The sequence below is a fragment of the Rhamphochromis longiceps genome, linkage group LG12 (genome assembly GCF_057381845.1).
Source record: "Rhamphochromis longiceps isolate RC_006_pf linkage group LG12, R_longiceps_female_GT1.1, whole genome shotgun sequence".
In the NCBI taxonomy this organism is placed as follows: Eukaryota; Metazoa; Chordata; class Actinopteri; order Cichliformes; family Cichlidae; genus Rhamphochromis; species Rhamphochromis longiceps.
This window is the reverse complement of record NC_140568.1, coordinates 23,334,627-23,354,609: the sequence shown is the minus strand read 5'-3', so window position 1 is coordinate 23,354,609 and position 19,983 is coordinate 23,334,627. Positions and strand designations below refer to the sequence as shown.

Sequence of the window (19,983 nt, the reverse complement as noted above, 5' to 3'; positions counted from 1 at the left end):
GTCATTGTCGCTTTGAAGACTATGGAGTAATGTTTTGTCGTATCAGAACAAATAGTTTTAATTTGTGTTTTAAAAATAAAAAAGTTTGTGTGATCTGATCCTGTACATCTCTGTCCCATCTTAGGATCTGTCCTTCTACACCAGACGGATGGCCACGGTCGGGTCCCGCTGGATCTAGTCTCTGAGCCAAGTCAGAGGGAAGAGCTCCTCCATAGTGCACAGCTTGGAGACACAAAGTTTTTGAGAAATAAAGCAACTGAAGTTAACCTTCCCCTCTTGGAGGCTGGATCATCTCTGCTGTCCCTACTCATTTTCTCCTACCTCAGGGAAACGGGCATTCCTCACCACACACCAACCAGCGACAAGCACCACAGCCTGGGCTACCGGCTGGTCAGGGCACTGGAGAGGCACTCCTTCCAAAAAGTGACTCAGGGCTGGGCAGACCAGCGGGCAGTGAGGCTGGTAGAAGATGTAGAGACATTGTGGGAGCTCAGCCAAGGGAAGTACCAGGGACAGGTGTCTCAGGGTGTAATAGAGTGCAAAGGAGAGAACACACAGTTCCTGATGAGGGTATTAGAGGATCTTAGGTCGCGAGGAGAAGCACTAGTAGGTGATCTGTAAGGTTAAAGGATCACTTTACACCTCACTGAAGCTGACTTAAATGCATAACCTGTGAGTGAAAGTGAACAAAAAGGTAACTTTTTATTACATGGTCCTAAAATTTGCCAGGGCCTTAAAATAGGTCCACAGGGCAAAAAATAAGTCTTCCTGTGGATATCTGCCTCTAAAGCAAGCATGCAAGTTCAAAGCTGTTCATTTCTTAAGTGCTACAATTTTATACCTACTAATACCTAATGTTCATTGGCTTGGTCTGTTTATATTGTATATTTTCTGGAGTTTTACAAATATTTCTTGAATTTAAATGTTATTTATTTTTAATATTTCAAGATGTTTTTGTATGACACCACTAATGTTTTATTTCAGTGTCGAGTGTTGCTACCTCATGTTTTCTTTTTTCTTTTTTTTTTTTGCATGTTTATAAATAAAAGTAAAATATATTCTTTGATTATTTCATTACTTCATATAACAATTCTGGCAGCAATATATCAGATGTCTTAACAATATATAGATATGTCTTTTTTTCTTTGTAAAGAGCAAGTCAGCTGAAAGGTGCTCTGGAGATGGAGGTGTTTATATGTTGGCTACACAAAAAACAGTTATCCAGCAGTTGTGCTCTCAAATGGTCTCAGTGATGTACGCTCTGGGTTTCAGCCATGCAGGCACCAGTGAAGAATGGGGAGCTTCGCAAAGCTGAACCGAGCAGAGGGGCCCATGTGTTGGTGAGTGAGCGGTGCAAAGGAGGTGACTTCAAGCTAAAACTGAGAGCAACAGTCCACATTTCATTCATTTCTTTCTACAAGCACCTTCGAAACAAAGCTCGTCAGTACAGAAAAAGGGGTTGCAATAAATCAGGAAAAACAAGATGATAAAAAATATTTTAATTTCATTAGTTTTTTTAAATGAGTAAAATACATCAGATGCATTCCATTACTCATATCAGAAATATATACCACATTTTCATTTGACCCAACCCTGTCTTGGCTTCTACAGCGTTGCTGTCTGAAGGTCAGAACTGGGCACATAAAGATGATGTCACAGGCAGGCAACATTGCAGGCGGAAAAAGACAGACCTTAGAAAATGAGGCAGGCACACACCTACTTTACAGCATCATCACCAGATCATTGACAGGCATACTGTATAAAATACAACCATAAATTAACAAGTAATTAGCTATGTACAGTACGGTTTAAAAAATGAATAGTCTCATTTCAACTTGGTGCAAATAAAAGTGCTTTTTTTTTCTCTTTAAAACTGTCAGTCTGATACATTCCTTTTCTAGAACTCATCTTCTTGACATCATACAAAATAAAAACACTTTGGTTTGCTTTAAAACAGAGCCCAAATGAAATATAATGACGAGAAAAGGAGTGAGAGACAGTTTTTGGATGCAATGCCGCACAATAGTCACCACAATTTGCTGGAAAATGACTACATATAGTAGTAGACGCATACACATCAGGTATTCTAACAATCCCTTTAGGCATTATACAAAGCCATCCCTCACGAGTCACAGAGTGGGTTTGCTGAGGAGGCTGTAATCAGTTAGCGACATCGCTCTTAGGGGATAGTCTGTTATTGTCTTTCAAGTGGATTCCCTTAACAAAAAAAAAAAAAGAAAAGCAGTGGTCCTTTGGAGTGACAGATCTGAGCCTGTTGATATTTAAGCATGGAGATGGATGGGCAAGGAAGGAGGGAGCGGAGAGAGTAGACAGACGAAGTGAGAGGGTGACAAAATGGCAGAAGAGAGCTAGTTGCGGTGGGAAGAGAGTTTAGAGTATAAAGGCAGAGACACAGACAGACACAGGGGGTGGGGGGGCAAGCAAAGCTAAAGAAGTAGAGGCTGAGAGATGGAGGCAGGGATCAATAGGATGAGAGCAGACCTCCTCAAATGTAGCCTGTGCTGTGATCTTTCAAGAGATGCTCAGCGAGAAGCCCAGGAGACCATCCCTTAAGACAGGGTCGCAACCCCGCTCACTGACGAATGAGGGAACCGCAGAGAGAGCAAATGGAGGGAAGCATGACGGGAAGAAGGATCTGAAATAGCATAAAACACACACATACACACATACACTCCTCCTTCCCTGACATCTCAGGCCTAAGTCCCCTTGGAGCCTTGTCACACAATGACTTGCTGCTCATCTAGCATCTAAGCAAACTCTACACCAAGTAACAGCTGGCACTTCTGCTGCAACGCACACATACACACACACACACAGCGACTGGATCTAGGCATCAGTCTACAGCTGGAGGGGAGATACAACTGTAACGCACACCGACACTAAGAAAAGCAACTCGTCTTTGATTGCATAAATGCGTATACGCAAACACTCTTACATACACAGTTCACATATACAAGCCTCTGTCTCTGGAAAGACTGATCAAAGTTGAGCTTTGGGCACAGGAGGTGGGGCAGATGGAGAGGGCGGCCAGCCTGGGGCACAGCATCACAGAAAGCATGTTTGCGTTTGTGTGTCAGTTGTTGGTGCGCGTGTGCCTGAGAGCGGGGAGAATGTTCCTGTTCCAATACAATGTTTTTCATCTGTCAGCGTGTAGGTACAGTAAGGCGTGCGTGTTCGAGATCTCTGAGAGGAACTGCGCGTTTATGCGAGAGGAGGATGTTTGTGCCTCCGAAACACAAGATGCTTAAGCGCAGAAGCATGTGTGCGTGTGGCCGTGAACGCGCTCGCGTGTGGCCACCGAGGAAAACACATGGGGGAGATGAGAGGGAAGGAGACCAGCCTTTCAAACAAGATTAGAGCTGCGGCTGCCTCAAGGCCCGGCTGCCTGACGACACTCTGCATAAACTGGGTGACATCTATATTAACACCACGACGGCGGGCCCAGTCTGCCGTGCCGCCTGACAGAGAGAGGAGGCGACTCATTGAATGACAGAGGATTTTGACATGGTTCAAATGAGTCAAACAAGGCAACAGCTACTGATAAAGTTTTCAGGTGTAACACTAATTGTTTACTACAGACTCAGACCTACAATCTGGCCATTGTATTAAAGCACAAACAAGCCTTCAGCCTGTTGATCCAGGTTTGTGTTTGTGTAAAAGGAGATATCTGGAGGCTACCACCGTAATTGCTAATCAACTTGGCTGGCTGAGTTAAGTGGAGACAGTCCAAATTACTGCCAGTGAAAGTAACACTGCCACATCCAAGAGGGAAAGGAGAGAAAACAAAACACACTTCAGTAGAAAAACAATTACAAAATATAAACATATTAACAAAATCATTCAATAACTTAAACGGGAGCTTAAAGAAAGAAAGAAAGAAAATTGAATGCGGTATAAGGCTTCTCCCTTGATAAACACACCAAGTGTCATTTTCTTTTTTGGAACAGCGAGAATAAATGTTAAACTAATTTTACTTATTGTGTGACACTTGTGGGAAGCTGTCAGAGTGATGGAGAGAAGCAGCAAGGAGAGTGGCTCACACGGCTGATGTAAAGGTCATTTCATCCATCCTTTCCACTTGCCTTTAAAAAAAAATCTAAAGCATTATGGTTACGGTAATAATTTAAGAGGTTTCTCGCACTCATTTTGTTTCATACAAAAAAGGACATTTTGGGAAACAACTGTACACCATGAGTAATTAAATAGGAAAAACGAGTTGAAGAGAATTAAACAGGAAATAAAAACAAAAATGTTAAAGGATAGCTGAGCCGAGCTGCTCCAGAGGAGTCGTCCTCTTGTTCCTCGGTGTCCAGTAATAGACCGAGTGAGGAAAAGTGGAGAAGAGAGGAGTTGGTGGGCGGACGCAGTCATCTACCCGGGGTTGTTTTTCTTCCTTTTATTTGGACTGGGATTGGGATCCAATTTCAGCTCTCGGTACTGCACCTGTTAAAACACATAGAAACACGCACGCACACACACCACCCGGTCAGGTGGAAAGAGCAAAGGATGCTTGAATAGCACAGAAACCCTCCAGAGGCTCTAGTCCAGCTGTGTGGAACAGTGGCCTCAGGGAAGAGCTTACACACTGATTACAGCGCGCGCACACACAGATGCGGACGCTCACACGCGCACACACTGACACGATACGTGTGCGCTGTTCAAAGCTCCGACTGCGTGCTCGCTCGCAGATGCACACAAATACACACGTACTTTCACAGATGTGCTACAGTGGCCTAGGGGAAGGGATCACACAAACAAACAAAGAACAGGGCAAGGGCTCATGGGAAAGCTTGGAGAGACAACAGAGTCATTTTGGTATAGCAAGATGGCGAGGAGTGAAAGGGCAGGAAGATGGGAACGAGACAGAATGAAGGAAAAAAATGCACCATAACCCGTTCAGAACCAAGGTTTGAATAACTGTTAGCAATATTAATACACTCCTCATCCTATGTAGCTTGATACATACTGCTTTTATATCAGAAGGATTATATGACCTGCTACTAATTTAGGGATAAAGTTACATTTTGATCAAAAGGAGCCAATTAAAAATATCAGCAAACTAAATTCTCTGACCAAATTTTGACTCTTTGCTGTATCCTTTTCTTGGCTGAGAGATAAATGAGCACACTGGAGATTTTCGTGGGACAAAATACAATCTCTTCTCCATGTTTCACTCTATAATCAAAGCTGTATCAGTCACAGCCAGACATCTGACATGGAGAGCTTTCCTCCTTCTCAGGAATGAGTGGACAGTATGGATGACATCTACCTGATGAGGCTCCTGCTTCTGGATGGGCTTTCCTACGCTTATCCCACGTCAGCTGTTAAGTGCAGAACAGCGACATCGTCTAATAACATGACTAAGAAGGCAAAAGGACGATTTTACTTTAAGTAAAGCCCCAATCTGTTGCACATCTGTATACATCATGACCCTATTAGGCCACAGCTGGAAGAAGCTGTTTTATATTTTGGGATATAAATTTATTTGCTTTCTTGCTGAGAGTTACACGAGAAGAGCGATACGGCTGTCACATATGTCAGCTAAATAAGGAGCTGTAGCCAGCATCTGGTTAGCTCAGCTGAGAGAAAGAGAGAAACAGCTAGTCCGGTTCTGCCCAAAGCTAATAAAATCCACGTAGTGAACAGATGAGATTTTACAGCTGGTTTTGCTGTGGATCATTTCTTGATCAGGAGCAGCGACCTCCTGGAGTCTTGTTGTCACCGTTTTAAAATTTGTTTTTTTGTACAAATGAAGTCAACGAGATATAATGTCTTCATTGTGTGCTTTGGAGGTGCTGGCAGGCACATTTTGTTACCTTTGGCAAGCTCTAAGCTGTTCCTATTGTTTTATACCAAACTGAGCTGTGCAAATCATATGTCCGTGCCAGTTAATGGACACATATGAGAATGGTATCAGTCTCGTCACTTTTTTTCACAGCAAGAAAGGGAAAAACAAAGCTTTTCTAAAATGTTAAACTACTCCTTAATCCTATAAATTACCAGGACATTATTTTTGTATCTGCACTGCATCGCTAAACCACTTTAAACAGACATTTTAGTTGCGTATTGCCTCACTTCATCACTTCATAAGATGCTTAGCGTCATCACTCAGGGAGTGTCACAGTATGTCTCAGCAACAAGAATTGATTCACTCTTGACAGAATCCTTTCCAAAGATGGTGAGCCGATCCTAGAAACTGCTCTTACGTGGAAGTGATGGACAGTCAGATGCAAACGGCATCACAGTGGCTGAGTATCAACAAACAGAGGCTGTCACACTCGCTTTCAAATGTGCACATCCGTGCATGCGCGCACAAATGCAGTTGCTAGTCTAGACAAACTCAAGGAAGCGACAAGCACTAGCCACTGAATCGGAATACTAATAGAAAAAAAAAAATAGACTTAACAGTGACTGCACCAAAGAGCCAGAATCGTCTGAGGATTCCCTCCTAAGTTGATGTACTATAGGCTACTCTGCCTGGCTGACTGACTGACACTCTCTCTGATTCTCCAGGAAGACAACAAACCGACATCAATATGGTTTCTCTGTTCTGTCTCATGGTAGTTCTGTCTACTGTGGACAGGAACAGCAGCATCTTTCAGCACCGACTGGGAACAAGCCTTTATCATCCATCTTTTACTGGTTCCCACTGTCGCTTCAATGAAGCCTTCCAGTCCTGTGCCTGCAAAGCCCAAACACATGTCCACATGTGTGTATGTGCTTCAAAATGCAGACACTCATATACAAATGAACACCAGCAAAGACAAAGAATGCACAAATGCCCACATAAAGAAAACCTAGGCACTTTTTTTAACATTATCAAATCATATAAAAAAACAAACAAACACACACACACACACACACACACACACACACACATCTACTGTGGGTTATTTTGCTTCCTCTGTCTCACAGTGCTGGTCACCAATGTCCCGTTAAGGTGCTTACAGAGTGGTTAGGCCAGCATGTGTTGCTCTCTACGCCTCACTAAGCAGCCAGACTGCTCTGATTCCGATCTGGATACTCCACACTGTCCACAAGGCAAGCTAACAACATACTTGTATTTATACAAGGTAACATACAGCTGTACAAATACAGTCTGTTTGTTGGACACAGTCAGGAAAGAAGTAAGACTGCACGCCGAAAGGCAATCCAGGTAGAGGAAAGGAGAATGATGAGGAGCAAGATAAAGAAGGGACAGAAATAGACAACAAAAAAGGAACAAATCAACAAAGGGAGAAGGAGAGAAAACAATGAGAGGAAAGAAGAGACTGGGTGAGACAGTGAGACAGAGGGATATCTGTGGATGCTCGGGTGATGACAGATATGTGGGTGGGGATCCTTTTATAGCCATGCCAACTAAAGCAGACAACAGAACAAAAACCCAGGGGACAGAGATGGTTTGTATGGCCCTGTGTGTGTGTGTGTGTGTGTGTGTGTGTGTGTGTGTGTGTGTGTGTGTGTGTGTGTGTGTGTGTGTGTATGTGTGTTTATGCAGTGGTAGTTCTGTTAGGGGACCATGACAGTGCTGGCTGAGTGCCCACATTGACTGCAATCAATGACAGTGGTGCGTCTGTAGAAGAACAAGTGGGTGAATTGCTGAATGATTGAATTCACTCGTGAGCAAAGGAATAACAGCACGTCAGCGCGGACATCTATTGTACTCATCATCAAATAACTAAAAGCAAATTAAAAAGATCCAACTTTAATAAAGTGTTTCTCCATATGTAGCTCATTCGCATCTTTCGCTGTTAGTTTTAAACAAGTCAGTATGAATCCAAAAAGTAGGACAGGTATTGTGCGTGATCACTGAATGGCCAAACGCCTACAGGAGCAAAGAAGATACACGGCAATTTAATTCCGTGCGTTGACATTCCTGTCCAAACAATTCCTGTTTGTGAGTGAATGCAAACAAAGAAAAGTTTGGTTGTCAGTAGAAAGTAAGGTTTTGTTTCTCATGAAGAGTTGCGAAGGGGATCAACAAAAAGAAATAGTGCCAACAACAACATTTCAATCAAAACAAGAGTTTTCACTGTGAAGAGCTGCCAGCCGGGAGAAATGGGGGCTCATGCATCACAGGTTCAATTCCAGCTCGCAGGTGACAGGCCCGCCTGATGTTACACCCTTGGCTCCCCACTCACCTCACCTAATAGCACACACGCAAAAGCACCCACACAGGCGCCAAAACCAGTGGAGGCAAGAGCTAGTTAAAGTAAAAAAAACAACAAAAAAACAAAAAACAAAAAGGAAGAAGAAAAAGAAAACGCAGAGGAGGCGAGGAGAAAGTGGGACGTTAGTAAAATAAAATGAACCAAAATTGGGGGGAAAGTAAAAAGTGAGGTAATGCAGCAAGCACACAAGCAATTTGGTACACGAGCGGGGAACTTAAAGGGAACATCGACAAGAGAAGCGGCGGGTAAAGACCCAGCACTGCTCAAAGGCTGCTCCACCCTCGCTCCTCTCCTTTCCCAAATGTTGACAGTACAAGTGCAAAACAGGCTTTGAAGTGTGCTCCGCTGAAGGGGAGCGTGTACCATGCATAGTGCTTCGTTTAACCGTGTTACCCACAAAGCATCCCAGGACCTGCTCTTCCCTCACTGCCTCTCATGTTCTCTCACCCCCTTTCACACTGAACCTTTGACAGTGTTTTGATGTTGCCAGTGTGGGCAGACAGATAAGGCGAAACCAAGGTGGCTGATAGTGAGCAAAAAAAACAAAAAAAAGGTGGGGAGGGAAAAAACGCAAATAGGCGAGTAAATAAATTGATTCAAAAAAACCTGAGCGAGCTATATTTTAACGACACTATGTCATTCTCCCTTTCAGTCCTTTTTCGCGCAAAGCACGAAACTCGCCGGGTTTCATCTCGTGCGACACCTAAACGAGCATAAGGGTTATTAAATGTTTCCAGGGAAGCACTGCTGTGTACAGTTCAGACATCTGCAGATTGGAAGATACAGCAATCGTGTCTATTGTTGTGTTGGAGAAAAGGCATTCCAAGGTGACGTAAATCAGTAAGTGAGGGGAAAAAAAGTAAGGAAAACTTTTGCCTGTTAGCTGTTGTGACAAGACACAGACTGAATAGTGACTAATTGCCCTCTTGCAATGAAATGTTTAAACCTCTTGCAAAAGTGGGAAGGGCACAGCGAAGGAGAGAGAGACCTCTAGTAGATGTGAGTGATGGCATTTGGCACCGTTTCAGCCTTTAACTATCCTGCCTTTGTCCCCTGCACGTCCGATGAGGTTTCATCCCCAACATAAATGTTGTCTAAAAATATTAACCCGACTGCCCGCTGTTCATTAGCCGCTAAATTGGAATTCATGCTTATTTTTGTATTGGGGATTTGATCCAGCTCCTTTACACCGATCATAAAGGGCCACTTGGCATGCTAATTGCCTTGCCCCCCATTTACGCACTCCCTGGCTCGCATGGCTAATGGTGTCGTAAAACATACTAGTGCGCTGACACCTCCCAAACACCAGGTAGGGAATACTTGGCGCTATTAAGGTCCTGAGCATGGCCTCGTTTAAGAGGGTATGAAGGATTCCCCGGTATCATCCGTTATCACCAGCGAAAGATCCAAACCAGACACAAGAAACTGTAATCCAAAGAGAGACGGTTGCTCCTTTAAACACACGTGTGCTAAACATCATGCCAGCCTTTAACATGGGTGCTCACAGAGAGAGATAATGATTTAAGTAAACTGTTGAAGTGGTAAAAAGAAACTGCAGCTCCCAGGCTCCGCTGGTGATTTAGCTTTTACAGGGTGTCTGGCAAAGCTGTTAGGGGCCTAGTATCAGTATTTTGAGAGGCTTCCTTTGGTAAAGTGCCTTCCATTCACTGTACGAATGCTGACAAACAAATGTTACTGCAAAGTCATTTCCGTGCTACGCACAATATAAAGGAAAATTAAAAATTAGGGAAGACTAAGGCTATGTCCCACAGCTTCTGCCTTGCTCTATTGTATAGCCTCAGTATATGCAGTGTATGAACTGTGGACCAGTGTGGCTGCCCTTTGTATAGAAAGTCATTAGAACCTCATCAGTTCTGGCACTGAAGCACCTTCAAATGATGCGGAACAGTACACTGAAATACCCCAACCCACCTAACATGCACAACGGCTGGGAAAACTGTGTGTGAGAGTGTGTGTGTGTGTGTGTGTGTGTGTGTGTGTGTGTGTGTGTGTGTGTGTGTGTGTGATTATATATGTGTGTGAGGTCACACTGAGGCCCAGAAATAGTATTCATTAGTCATCCAGGATGTCAAGCATAGTGGGCCCCTGCACCAGTACTACTGGGTGCCATAGACACGTGCCCGTGAGGGGACACTCCATTTAGACCCCAGCACCTCTGTGCATCATTTGAAAGCCTCAAGGGCTCAATCCCCACAGACATCTTTGACCCAGCGAGACGGGGGCAGGCAATGAGGTGAACCCACCACCGGAGGCAGCGACCGGACGCACTGCAGAGCAGAACGTTCCGGTCTGTTTTTAGCCAATGACCGCAGAGCAGGGTGCCTTCTCAGAAAACTAATTTTTCCGTGACCATCACGGGTTTGACTAGCTGAATTTCACTGACCTGTTCCTATTTGCAGAAATAAACATTGGCACTGGCTTAACGGGCACGTAAAACAAAGTTTTACTCTTGCTTTCTGCCCTCATCGCCCCTCATGCTTTTCTATTTTTGCCTTCATCTTTTCTCTAATTTTACCCTTCTCACCCCTTCATTCACCCTCGTTGCTCTCAGCGCCTCCAAACTCTCAGTGAAACCTGGCAACAATTACCATTCCAACAGCTGCAGCAATAACCATTACAGTAGCACTTACAGTATTACTTATACAGTAGGCACAACTCCAGCAGCATGGGCACCAGACCAGAGCACTGTGTCTACCCCCTCTTTCCCTAGCCAGCAGGCCCTCATTAGGGGCCTTGTAAAGGCCTCATACCTGCCAGGCAAGGGCCCCTTCACCCTTCAACTCCTCCAGGCTCCAGGTGTGTAAGGTGGCTGCACTTCACCAGAGGGGACAGCTTGGGCTCATTTAACTCGATGGCTACTTGCCCTGTGCCTGCTGCTGCAGCAGGCCCCTGTAAACTACAAAACTGTAAAACTGCACGGGGGCAGAGAGGGGGAGTGGGGTACAGGGGGCTGGCAGGGGTGCGTAGGGGAGCAAGGATTATGACCCCGTAAAGATGAAAGAAGTTGCGGGCAACAAGCGATCAAAGAGGAAGTGTGTCAGCAATGATATGGCAGGGAATTGGTCATATCAGAGGCCCCAGGTCGTTCCGTCTCAGCCTCCATCTGTGTGCGTTTGTGTGTGCGTACTGAACTCAGCTCAGCGGGGCCTAACAGCCACAATGGAAACCATTGGTGCTGGATAACACAACAACTTTCACAAGCTGCCGCTTAATTGCAGTTTAAACTGCACTAGGTCCTGGGCAGCACAGCATGTTACTGTTAGCATAGACACACACACACACGCACACACACCTATATTTTACCTGAGAAAGCATCTGTAGTCATCAGCCACAAAGTTAATCTGATCTCACGGTTAATGTAGAAGCAAAACCGCATGGGGCTGGTTAAGTCTTGGTTTACACTCTGTTTCAATTACTAGCAAAGCTGTGAGACAGCATCTAACTGTAATTGTGTGTGAGTGTACGTGTATGGAGTCAATCAACCTAGTTATATGCTGGCCACTAAACTCACTTAACCTTGTTATCTTACTACACAGCTCCAGCCATGTATGTGGAAATTGAATTAGACTTGGAAGCTTTTAATAGGAAAACACAGAAACAGCTTTGAAACAATTAGATTAGATGTCTGTATGGCTAAAACAATGAATAGTCAGTTCAGCCTACATGAAAGCACAACAGTGAGGAGTCAGAGATCGCGAGGAAGAGGGGGAAAGAAAACAGAGGAGACAGAGGAGATAATAAAAGAAGCCCTAGCCCTTGTCCAAGCCCGGAACTGACAGATGATGATAGTCATCTCAAAAAAGATATAAAAAATGAAACATATAAAATTTCACCCACCACTTGTACATCTGAGGGCACTCTGGACAGAAAGTCTAGCAGCTCGTTGTTATCAATGGTGTAGGGATCTCGTAGCTTCTTTGTAAATTTATTCACTCCTGCAGAGAGAAAAGTGGGGGCAGACGGGTAAGAATTGAAAGAAGGAAAGACAGAGACATCTTTATATTTGTTGTACTGTCTCTGTGTGCTCACACAAAAAATATCATGGCACACAGATTTATTTAGCTAGAGTATCTGAATGTTCTTATATACTATATGATGTAATAAAAAATACAACATTAGCTCACCCCAGGCCAGCAAAATATATCGGAGAGGGATGAAATAGAGGATGATGGTGGCCACTCCGAGAGCCACGATAGCTAACCAACTTAAGAAAGGCACAGTCCAGTTAAATGTGCTGCAAAGAGAGGAGATGGAGAGTAATATAAGCAGCAATGCTTACTCCAGATATAATAAAAACATGCTGAGAAATAATGTAGGAATGAGTCAGCAAAGTTTAACAGGTTGCAGGGAGAAATTTTTACACCTTTTTGAATTCATTAGTGTGAATGTTAGAAAGCACTTAGATGTAGAAAAGCACTTTTTTAGAAACAGTTCTTTTACTTGTATCTTCAACTATAACTTTTAATGAAACAAAACTTTCTGCATATGAACCGTATGTTAAAAAAAAAGGCTGTCAGTACATACAGGGATGTAAAAAATGAATAAATAAATGCTTTTGTGTAAATGCATGCAGTGTATTTAATCTAATATCTGCATGACAAAAGGTAATGCAAGGTCAAGTAAGATATGGTGGACATAAAGACAAGCAGTCTTTCTATTTGTTCCCCAGGGTTGGGTGTCACACTGGCATTAATTCTTGAGAGCGGCACTAAGTTATACTCAGTTATGCTGGCAAAGGGAACCGGCCAGAGTGGCAGAAAAAAAAGAAAACACAACCAAAACAACAACACAGGGACGTGCGGAGCAGAGCAGAGCGGGCCGGGTGCCGAGGAGCAGGCTTACGACTCACTTCTTTATCCTCTCGCCATAGGAGGCCACTTCATCTAGCGCATTCTGCACACTGATGCACACGTCCTGAATGGCATAAAGCTTGTTCATGAAGCCCTTTCTTTCTGAGTCCTGCAAGAGGACAGATAGAGATGTAGGCGAGAGACAGAGAGAAAGAGAGGATGAGGGAGGAAGACGTGGAGGGAAACAGAGAAGAGACAGGAGGAGAGAGAGAAGAGAGAGGCTGGGCACAGGCGTCTTTGTGAAAACAATACATTTTAAATAGCGTCAAAGATTTGGAGTGGGGAGCCAAATCACCGGATATCCTGCATAAAGTGACAGAGTGCTTTCATTCCAGGCAGTAATAGAGATATAAAGTTGGCAGAACAAATCAAAATGTTTTCCTCCTTACGAATCCTCACACAGGCAAAATTTGAATATGTGAATAGGCAGAGAGAGAAGCAGAATTAAACTGAAAGCCGAATGGATAGATCAATCTTTGGGCTCGCTCTCTCTCTCTGCTGCTGCTGCCAACACAGCTTGGAAGACCAGGCAGAGCTCTCTTTTGTCCTCCTGGCTGGCACAGTGTGATGATGTCACCAGCCGTGACATCATCCTTATTAACACTGTCACTCACCACCAAGACTTCAGAGTGGGAGGGGTCAGGGGGAGTCACAAAATAGGCAGGCAATCTGAAGCCGACAACCCCTGCCCTTCTTACCGAAACAAAGTGAAGAATTTAAAAAGTCATGCAACAGTCAACGAGCTGCTGACTGACAGGCAGGGGCACGACGGATCTGGACAGAATGAGGTGACAGAGAGCAATTAAACGCCATTGGCTGAGTGAGGACATCGACACGCAGACTGGTTGTTGCAATATGTGAATGGTGGACATGCTCGGAAGACAAAAGGGTAGAAAAGAACTATCCAGGAGAAAGTCATACGAGTATTATGTGCACTATCGTGGGTGACCTGTTCATAATGTGGCAGGAGGAGGTGATTTTTAAACAAATTGGTGAAGGAGGAGAAGGCTGTAATTACAGGATGATCATGTGAAAGTTCTCTACCACATCAATGGTGTAAACACATGTATTAGAAGAAAATAAATTACAGATGCCAAAAACAGTGAGATAAGAAATGGTTTGAATGGAATAAGCTGAAGAAAGTAAATATTTTACACAGTAAAACAAAAAAAACCCCTCAAATCTTAATCAAGAAAAGTTTCCCCAAAACCAAAAGATGATGATATAACCACACATGCCTAGTATTTCTCTCTGTGTGTAGGAAAGACTATGTTACTGATGAAGATTGATGGACGTTGCTAGATTAGAGAAGTAAAGCTCTAAGTAATTATAACTACCATCGCCAAAGAAGACAGTGAAGCAGTCAAAGACCTGAAACCTTCAGGACCTCAAAGGCCTTTACCACATTTCCATCTTGAGGCCAGCCACCTCACCACAACCCTCCCACTGAGACCCAAACTGCCCCCCAAACCCACCCTCGTCTTTTTGCTCTCCGTCCAGGATCAGATAATGTGAAAAATGAACCATGGAGCAGTCAGGGAGACCACATGGCCTCCCCAGCAAAACCACACAAGACAAATAGATATAATTAGACAGCGTCTCTGGGTTATTTTTCTTCGCAAATATTTTACAAGACTCCCTTTCTTTCCTCCTCCCGCTGTCCTCCTCTTCTAAGGCCTTTCCTCAAAGTCCATCTGTTTTTCATTGCTGAGTCAAACAAATCTCAGAACGCAGGGTCTATTGTGCTGGGCTTGGTGAGGCCGAGCCGAGCCAGGCTGGGCCGGGTCAGGACGTTTTATTTTCGGTCCTGGGCTCAGGGGAGAGTGTTTGAGGGCCACAGGAGTGGTGTGAGAGACCGGGCGGGGGTGGAGAGGATAAGTCAGAGGTCATTTGAGTATAAACCATTGCCACATGCCCTTCGGACTGCGGTCTGACTCCTATTTCCTGTCTTCAAACACGGCTTGGGGAGGTGGGAGGTAGCAATAACACCGAGGGCCACGGAGAACCTTGTTTTCCCAGCTTCCCTGCACACTGCGCACATATGGAGTCAGGCAACCTGTTCTTATAATGGAACCTAATATGCACACAAACACACACACCCTACAGCTATTAGATAAGGTTGATCTGCACACCTGGTCTTGCTGCGTGACTCTACAAACAATATCCCAACAGAGATTAGATGATAGGGGTCCTTGATTTCAAAAGGCGGTTTCTTTTTCTACTGAGCATGTTCGCACTACAGTGTCATGACTAATAGAGAAAGTACTCATATCAAAATAAAATCTGCGCTTCTCAAGAGCAGATCCATTACAAGTTTTTTAAATAAAAGACTTGTTTTTCATGCTTTGAGCACATGTAGTTTGCAAGAACCGTGTGTTTCAATTAGCTCACATCTGGTAAGTAATTAGAACATGGTTTTTCCACTCTTGCCCAGCTTCTTGTCTCACTCAGGAGGAGCGAGTGCTTTACAGGAGTCTTAGGACCTGTATTTCCATCTGTGTCTTCCTGTTTCTGTCAGGGAGACTAAGTGGGTTTGTTTGGAGAAGTGAAGGCAAGGCTAGTAAAATCGACTCTGGCTAGGCCTCTCTCTGATTTAGCTTGGCCACAGATGCAAGCCATTTTAATGCTCAAAGCATGCTACAAATCCCAACACCTACAGCAACCCGGTCGTGATGGATGATGCCGCTTGGCTTGAATCAGCCAGGCAACATCATGACCTTGCCTAATGTGTTTAGCATCATTAGTTTTAAACACTCCAGCTTCATCTATACACAATCGATAGACAGACAGACAGACAGACAGAAAAGTCAGCAGAATATTCTACTACTGTGCATTAGAAGCTCCATAAAGACAGTTGGTGAATGAGATGCTTCCTTGTGCAGAAGGAATTACTTGACATCAATTAACTGTCATCAAGTCGGTAGCTGAAATATTTAGTGAGTTAGTGTCCTTTGTTGGGTGAGAGTTGCATGTTTTAATGGCATGGATGCCATTTAAAGAAAATAAATGCATCCCTATGTCCAAGGTTTGCATCATTGTTTGGATGTGTGAAGTGCGGTATGAAATCTCAGCCTTTATTGCCGAACAGCAATAAAGGCTCGTTAAAAGTGATGCGAGTTGTTTATATGTGTTAAGGAAAAATAACCCCTCAGTGATACCAGAGAGAGCCCAGGGACACTCTCACACACACACACAGTCAAAGAAACAGCCAAGTCAGGCTAACCACATTGCACTTGCTGGTAAATTGTGGTAAACAAATGTGGTAAACTCCTTGAAAACTAACTTAAATATTTAACAAAGGGAAGATGCACAAAGCCCGGGCGCACTCGACTGTTCCATTTCTCTCTCAGAAAGACACCACCATCACACCAAAGTACATCTATATGCAAAAGTGCAAAGTGAGCAGTTGTAAACTTTACAAAGACAGTTTGTTCTTCACTGACCCAAGGCCTAGAGCTAAACAAGAGAGAGGTCACTGAGGACTTCGCCTATTAGGTTGGACTCAAATATCTGTCCTATATCTACTTGGTGGAAAAGAGAGAGCCATTGGAGACTATTTTAACCTCTGATCACACTGTTCTCCCTGCTGATTTACGCCATAAAAATGATAAACCTAACCGTTATAATGTAGCGGCATATATCCCATCAAACTGCAAAATGAGTCTGAACCACAAGCGGCTGCAGCTCATTGCCGCTGTGCTAAAATTGCACCTGTTTTTCTTTGTTTTTCCTTTTTTTTGCCCCTCTCACTCTGGCAGCACAGTAAAAATTGAAATGTCATATAAAATGTGACAGGATGCTAATATGTGGCTCCCAGAGGGCATCTGAAAGCGTTCTTGTTGATTTTGTAACTGCAGAGAGAGATGACATCCCTCCCATTTCCACCCCAGGAAAAAAAAAAACAACAAAAAAAACCCCACTGAAAAGTTGAACAACTTGAGGAATGCTAGAGGGTGACACGAATTCAATTTCCAAAGCCTGCGAAAGAACTAGCAATGACACGATAATAAATAGTGCATATGATTAGCATCTACTGTATATTTAAATTAGGTGTGTCGCTACTGAACAAAAAAGAAAACAATGATTTTGTGTTGATAAAGATGTTATTTGGGCGTGCATTTTCTTTTTAATTAGTGGAAATAAAGAAAATGATTGATGAAAGTGCATGTCACTGGAAGGAGAGCAGGCCTTTATTGGTTCATTTGCATTCACCCATGGCATACTGTTCTCTCTAGTGGCGATGTGTCGAGCACTGTACATGAACCACAAGTCGAAACAGAGCACTATAGAGACAGCTTACCCGAAAATGAAAAAGCAGGAAAACATAGAGAACATAGAAAAGAAAAGCTTCCAAAATTGTATTTTATATAAATAAAAACTCCAATTTTCACTGCTGAATTTCTGTTAATCAACACCTTCCCCTTGTTTCTAGTTTTTAAGATTAAATCTGTTTGTGAGCTAAGCATTTTTTGTGGTTTATTTTTCCCATTTTCATGTGTTCATTAGCATTTTAAGAGTAATAAAAATATCAAATGAAGCATGGAACCCATTTTTCTTATGTTGGCCATTTAAATAGTTCAGCTGCTCTAAAGCTATTGTGTTACCGAGGTCTATTCCAAGTAATACCAACTCCACTGGGGACAAGATGAGTCACAGATTTTACCAATTGGGAGTTAAGAAAGGCCCCTGGGGAATAAAAAAAGAAGAAAAAAAAGGACCCAGTGGCCTAGAATACCATCTCTTTTCTGTTAGGAAATGACAACAGGACAAGACAAAGACCCTGTGAATGGCCTCAGATACCACCCTGCAACCTGGCACCTCGCCAGCGCCACATGAAAGGGGCAGATGTTCGATTTTTTTTTTTTTTTTTTTTTTTTTTTTTTTAAATCGGTGGGTACCATTTTAATAAATAATTTATCCCATATAACAGCTAATCCATGGGCAAATGGGTGAGGGGGGATACATTTTTTTCCATCTTGACCTCTCTTTCTCTAAACATAATACAGAAATATTTGTGTTACTGTGCTGTTGAGATGCACAGCACGTCCAGTAAAGATGAGAAGGGGCATCCTGAATCCTGCTCCTATAGGCCGGAGCAGAAAGACTGTATATGTATTTTCCTGCGTTCACATGATGTGCTGCATTGCTCGTTTGAGAGAACCTGTGTGTGCCGAGGGTTGCTTCAACACAGTCAAAGACAAGCTCCAGTTAAGTCTGTCAGCTGAAGGTGGCCCGCGCACGCACAATGCTCTCTAGCGCTAATTAGTCTCTTCACCCAGCCAAGTCCCATTGCGGGGATAAGTTTACACATACTGTATATAAAAGAGAGCGTTAGGGGGGAACGAGAGTAGCGAGTTTTTAAAGGAGGCGGCGCTAATATATTTTCAGTTTGACCTCTGCTTCCTGTCCTAAAGAGAAAGGTTTCTGGCGTTATGAGTGTGAGTTTGTGTGCGTGTCTCTAATGCGTCTGGTTGGCAGGAGGTTGTTTGCCACTGATCATCTTTACCCATATCCCCGTGGGGCCTCTCATCACCTCCACCACACCAGCCACTCTATCAAGGTCAGGTGTGCACACAAAAACATAAATGACTACTACCTCTCAACTTCTGCTCTTGATCACTTGATCACCTTCTCCTGGCCTCCCGCTGCATGCCACGCCCTGAACCGCCATCCTACCTCACCTCTGCTCCCCCTGCTCCCGCACTCTCCTTCCCCTGTCCTTCCCAGGAAGCAGCCTGGCGGAGTGTGATGAATGGGACGACATTAGTCTTGTCCTCTGTTGGCCTGGTTTAGCTGCTCCAGCCCATCTCCCCTCGTCCGTCAGTCTGTCAGTCTGTCTAAGTGCGTCTGTTTGTCTAAGTCTCTCTATCCGGGTTGGCTTAAAACACACAGCATCCCACTGTACTGTCAAATGCCTAAAAGATGAGAGTACATATCAGCTTTCATATTTTTAAAATCAGGGAAACATACAAAACTCAAAGACACGCGTGTCACATTTTTAACTACTCTCATTAATGACATCATATTTTAATCTTGCTGGGGTGAAATTGCACCTCAATCTGTAAAACCTGCTAACCTTGGCATGTTTTTAATTATACATTCATGTTCAGACACACAGGAGATAGAAAAAGCTGTAAAATCTACTGTCTTAAACTTTGTTTTGGAAAGGGGAAAAAAAAAACAACAGAACGAGAGTGCATTGCTATGAAGTGAAGGGATCACATCTTCAAAAAAGTAAATAAAATATGCATCCTCTCTGTGCTCATTACAGATTTATGACTCTTGTTAAAAGAAAAGGTGGCGGCTGCCTTCTTACATGTCTGACTTTCAAATTCAGACGACACTGCTGTCAAGTGTTGTGCTCCACATTCTGTCCAATGAGAGACCGAGAGGGCTGAGTGTGTGCCATCTCCAACATCCTATTCGGCGAGAGTCTCGATAAGAGTTACTTTGGGTGGATAAGAACACGCAAGAACTCCTCACCTACAGTGCAAGGAGCTGCTCGTTGTAATCCTTTGATGCATAGTTCATCAATCAAAAAGTTCAGTTGGTTCAGCCACTTGTGTGTATGCGATTCAGAACAATAACAGTTGGGGGGAATAGTCATTGTTGCATTAGGCATAATGAGCATTGGGATTTTCTTCAGCAATATGTGACAATTTTGCAGTTCCTGTAGCAACTTTAAAGCAAAAGCGCTGAGAAAAACATTTAAATCACCGCACCAGCCACCGCACACCCATGCACACACACTCAGGGAACTGAAACTCACTCGAAAATGAGTTTGTTAGCTGTCTATTATCAGTGACTTAGGGGGTCATAAGGTGTGAAAGTAGTCCTTATGTGTAAGTGAGTCCTAATTAGTACTTTCAAAGAAGCTTGAATCTAAAAGCTTACTTTTTGGCACGCCAAAAAAAAACCCC

At 43.6% G+C, this 19,983-nt stretch overlaps 2 protein-coding genes across 10 annotated transcripts in view; one reads left to right on the top strand and one right to left on the bottom strand.

Annotated features, from left to right (window-relative positions):
- Positions 1-1,058, top strand: part of slf1 (SMC5/6 complex localization factor 1) — a 36,689-nt gene extending 35,631 nt beyond the window's left edge. For all 3 annotated transcript variants that reach the window (XM_085425256.1, XM_085425255.1, XM_085425257.1), the window contains exon 18: positions 125-1,058. In XM_085425256.1, coding sequence (XP_085281382.1) covers positions 125-621 — 497 coding nt within the window. In that variant the 3' untranslated portion in view covers positions 622-1,058. The remainder of the gene's footprint in view (positions 1-124) is intronic.
- Positions 1,059-1,133: 75 nt separating this feature from the next.
- The window catches only part of LOC146657274 (multiple C2 and transmembrane domain-containing protein 1-like), a 147,222-nt gene continuing 128,372 nt past the window's right edge, over positions 1,134-19,983 (bottom strand). For 6 of the 7 annotated variants that reach the window (XM_085425252.1, XM_085425249.1, XM_085425250.1 and 3 more), the window contains 4 exons: positions 13,063-13,172; positions 12,338-12,447; positions 12,051-12,148; positions 1,134-4,464 (listed from right to left, as the gene is read on the bottom strand). In XM_085425252.1, the coding sequence (XP_085281378.1) occupies positions 4,393-4,464; positions 12,051-12,148; positions 12,338-12,447; positions 13,063-13,172 (390 nt within the window). In that variant the 3' untranslated portion in view covers positions 1,134-4,392. Of the gene's footprint in view, positions 4,465-12,050; positions 12,149-12,337; positions 12,448-13,062; positions 13,173-18,744; positions 18,979-19,983 lie in introns of those variants that run through there. The other variant, XR_014914047.1, reaches the window with a different exon arrangement.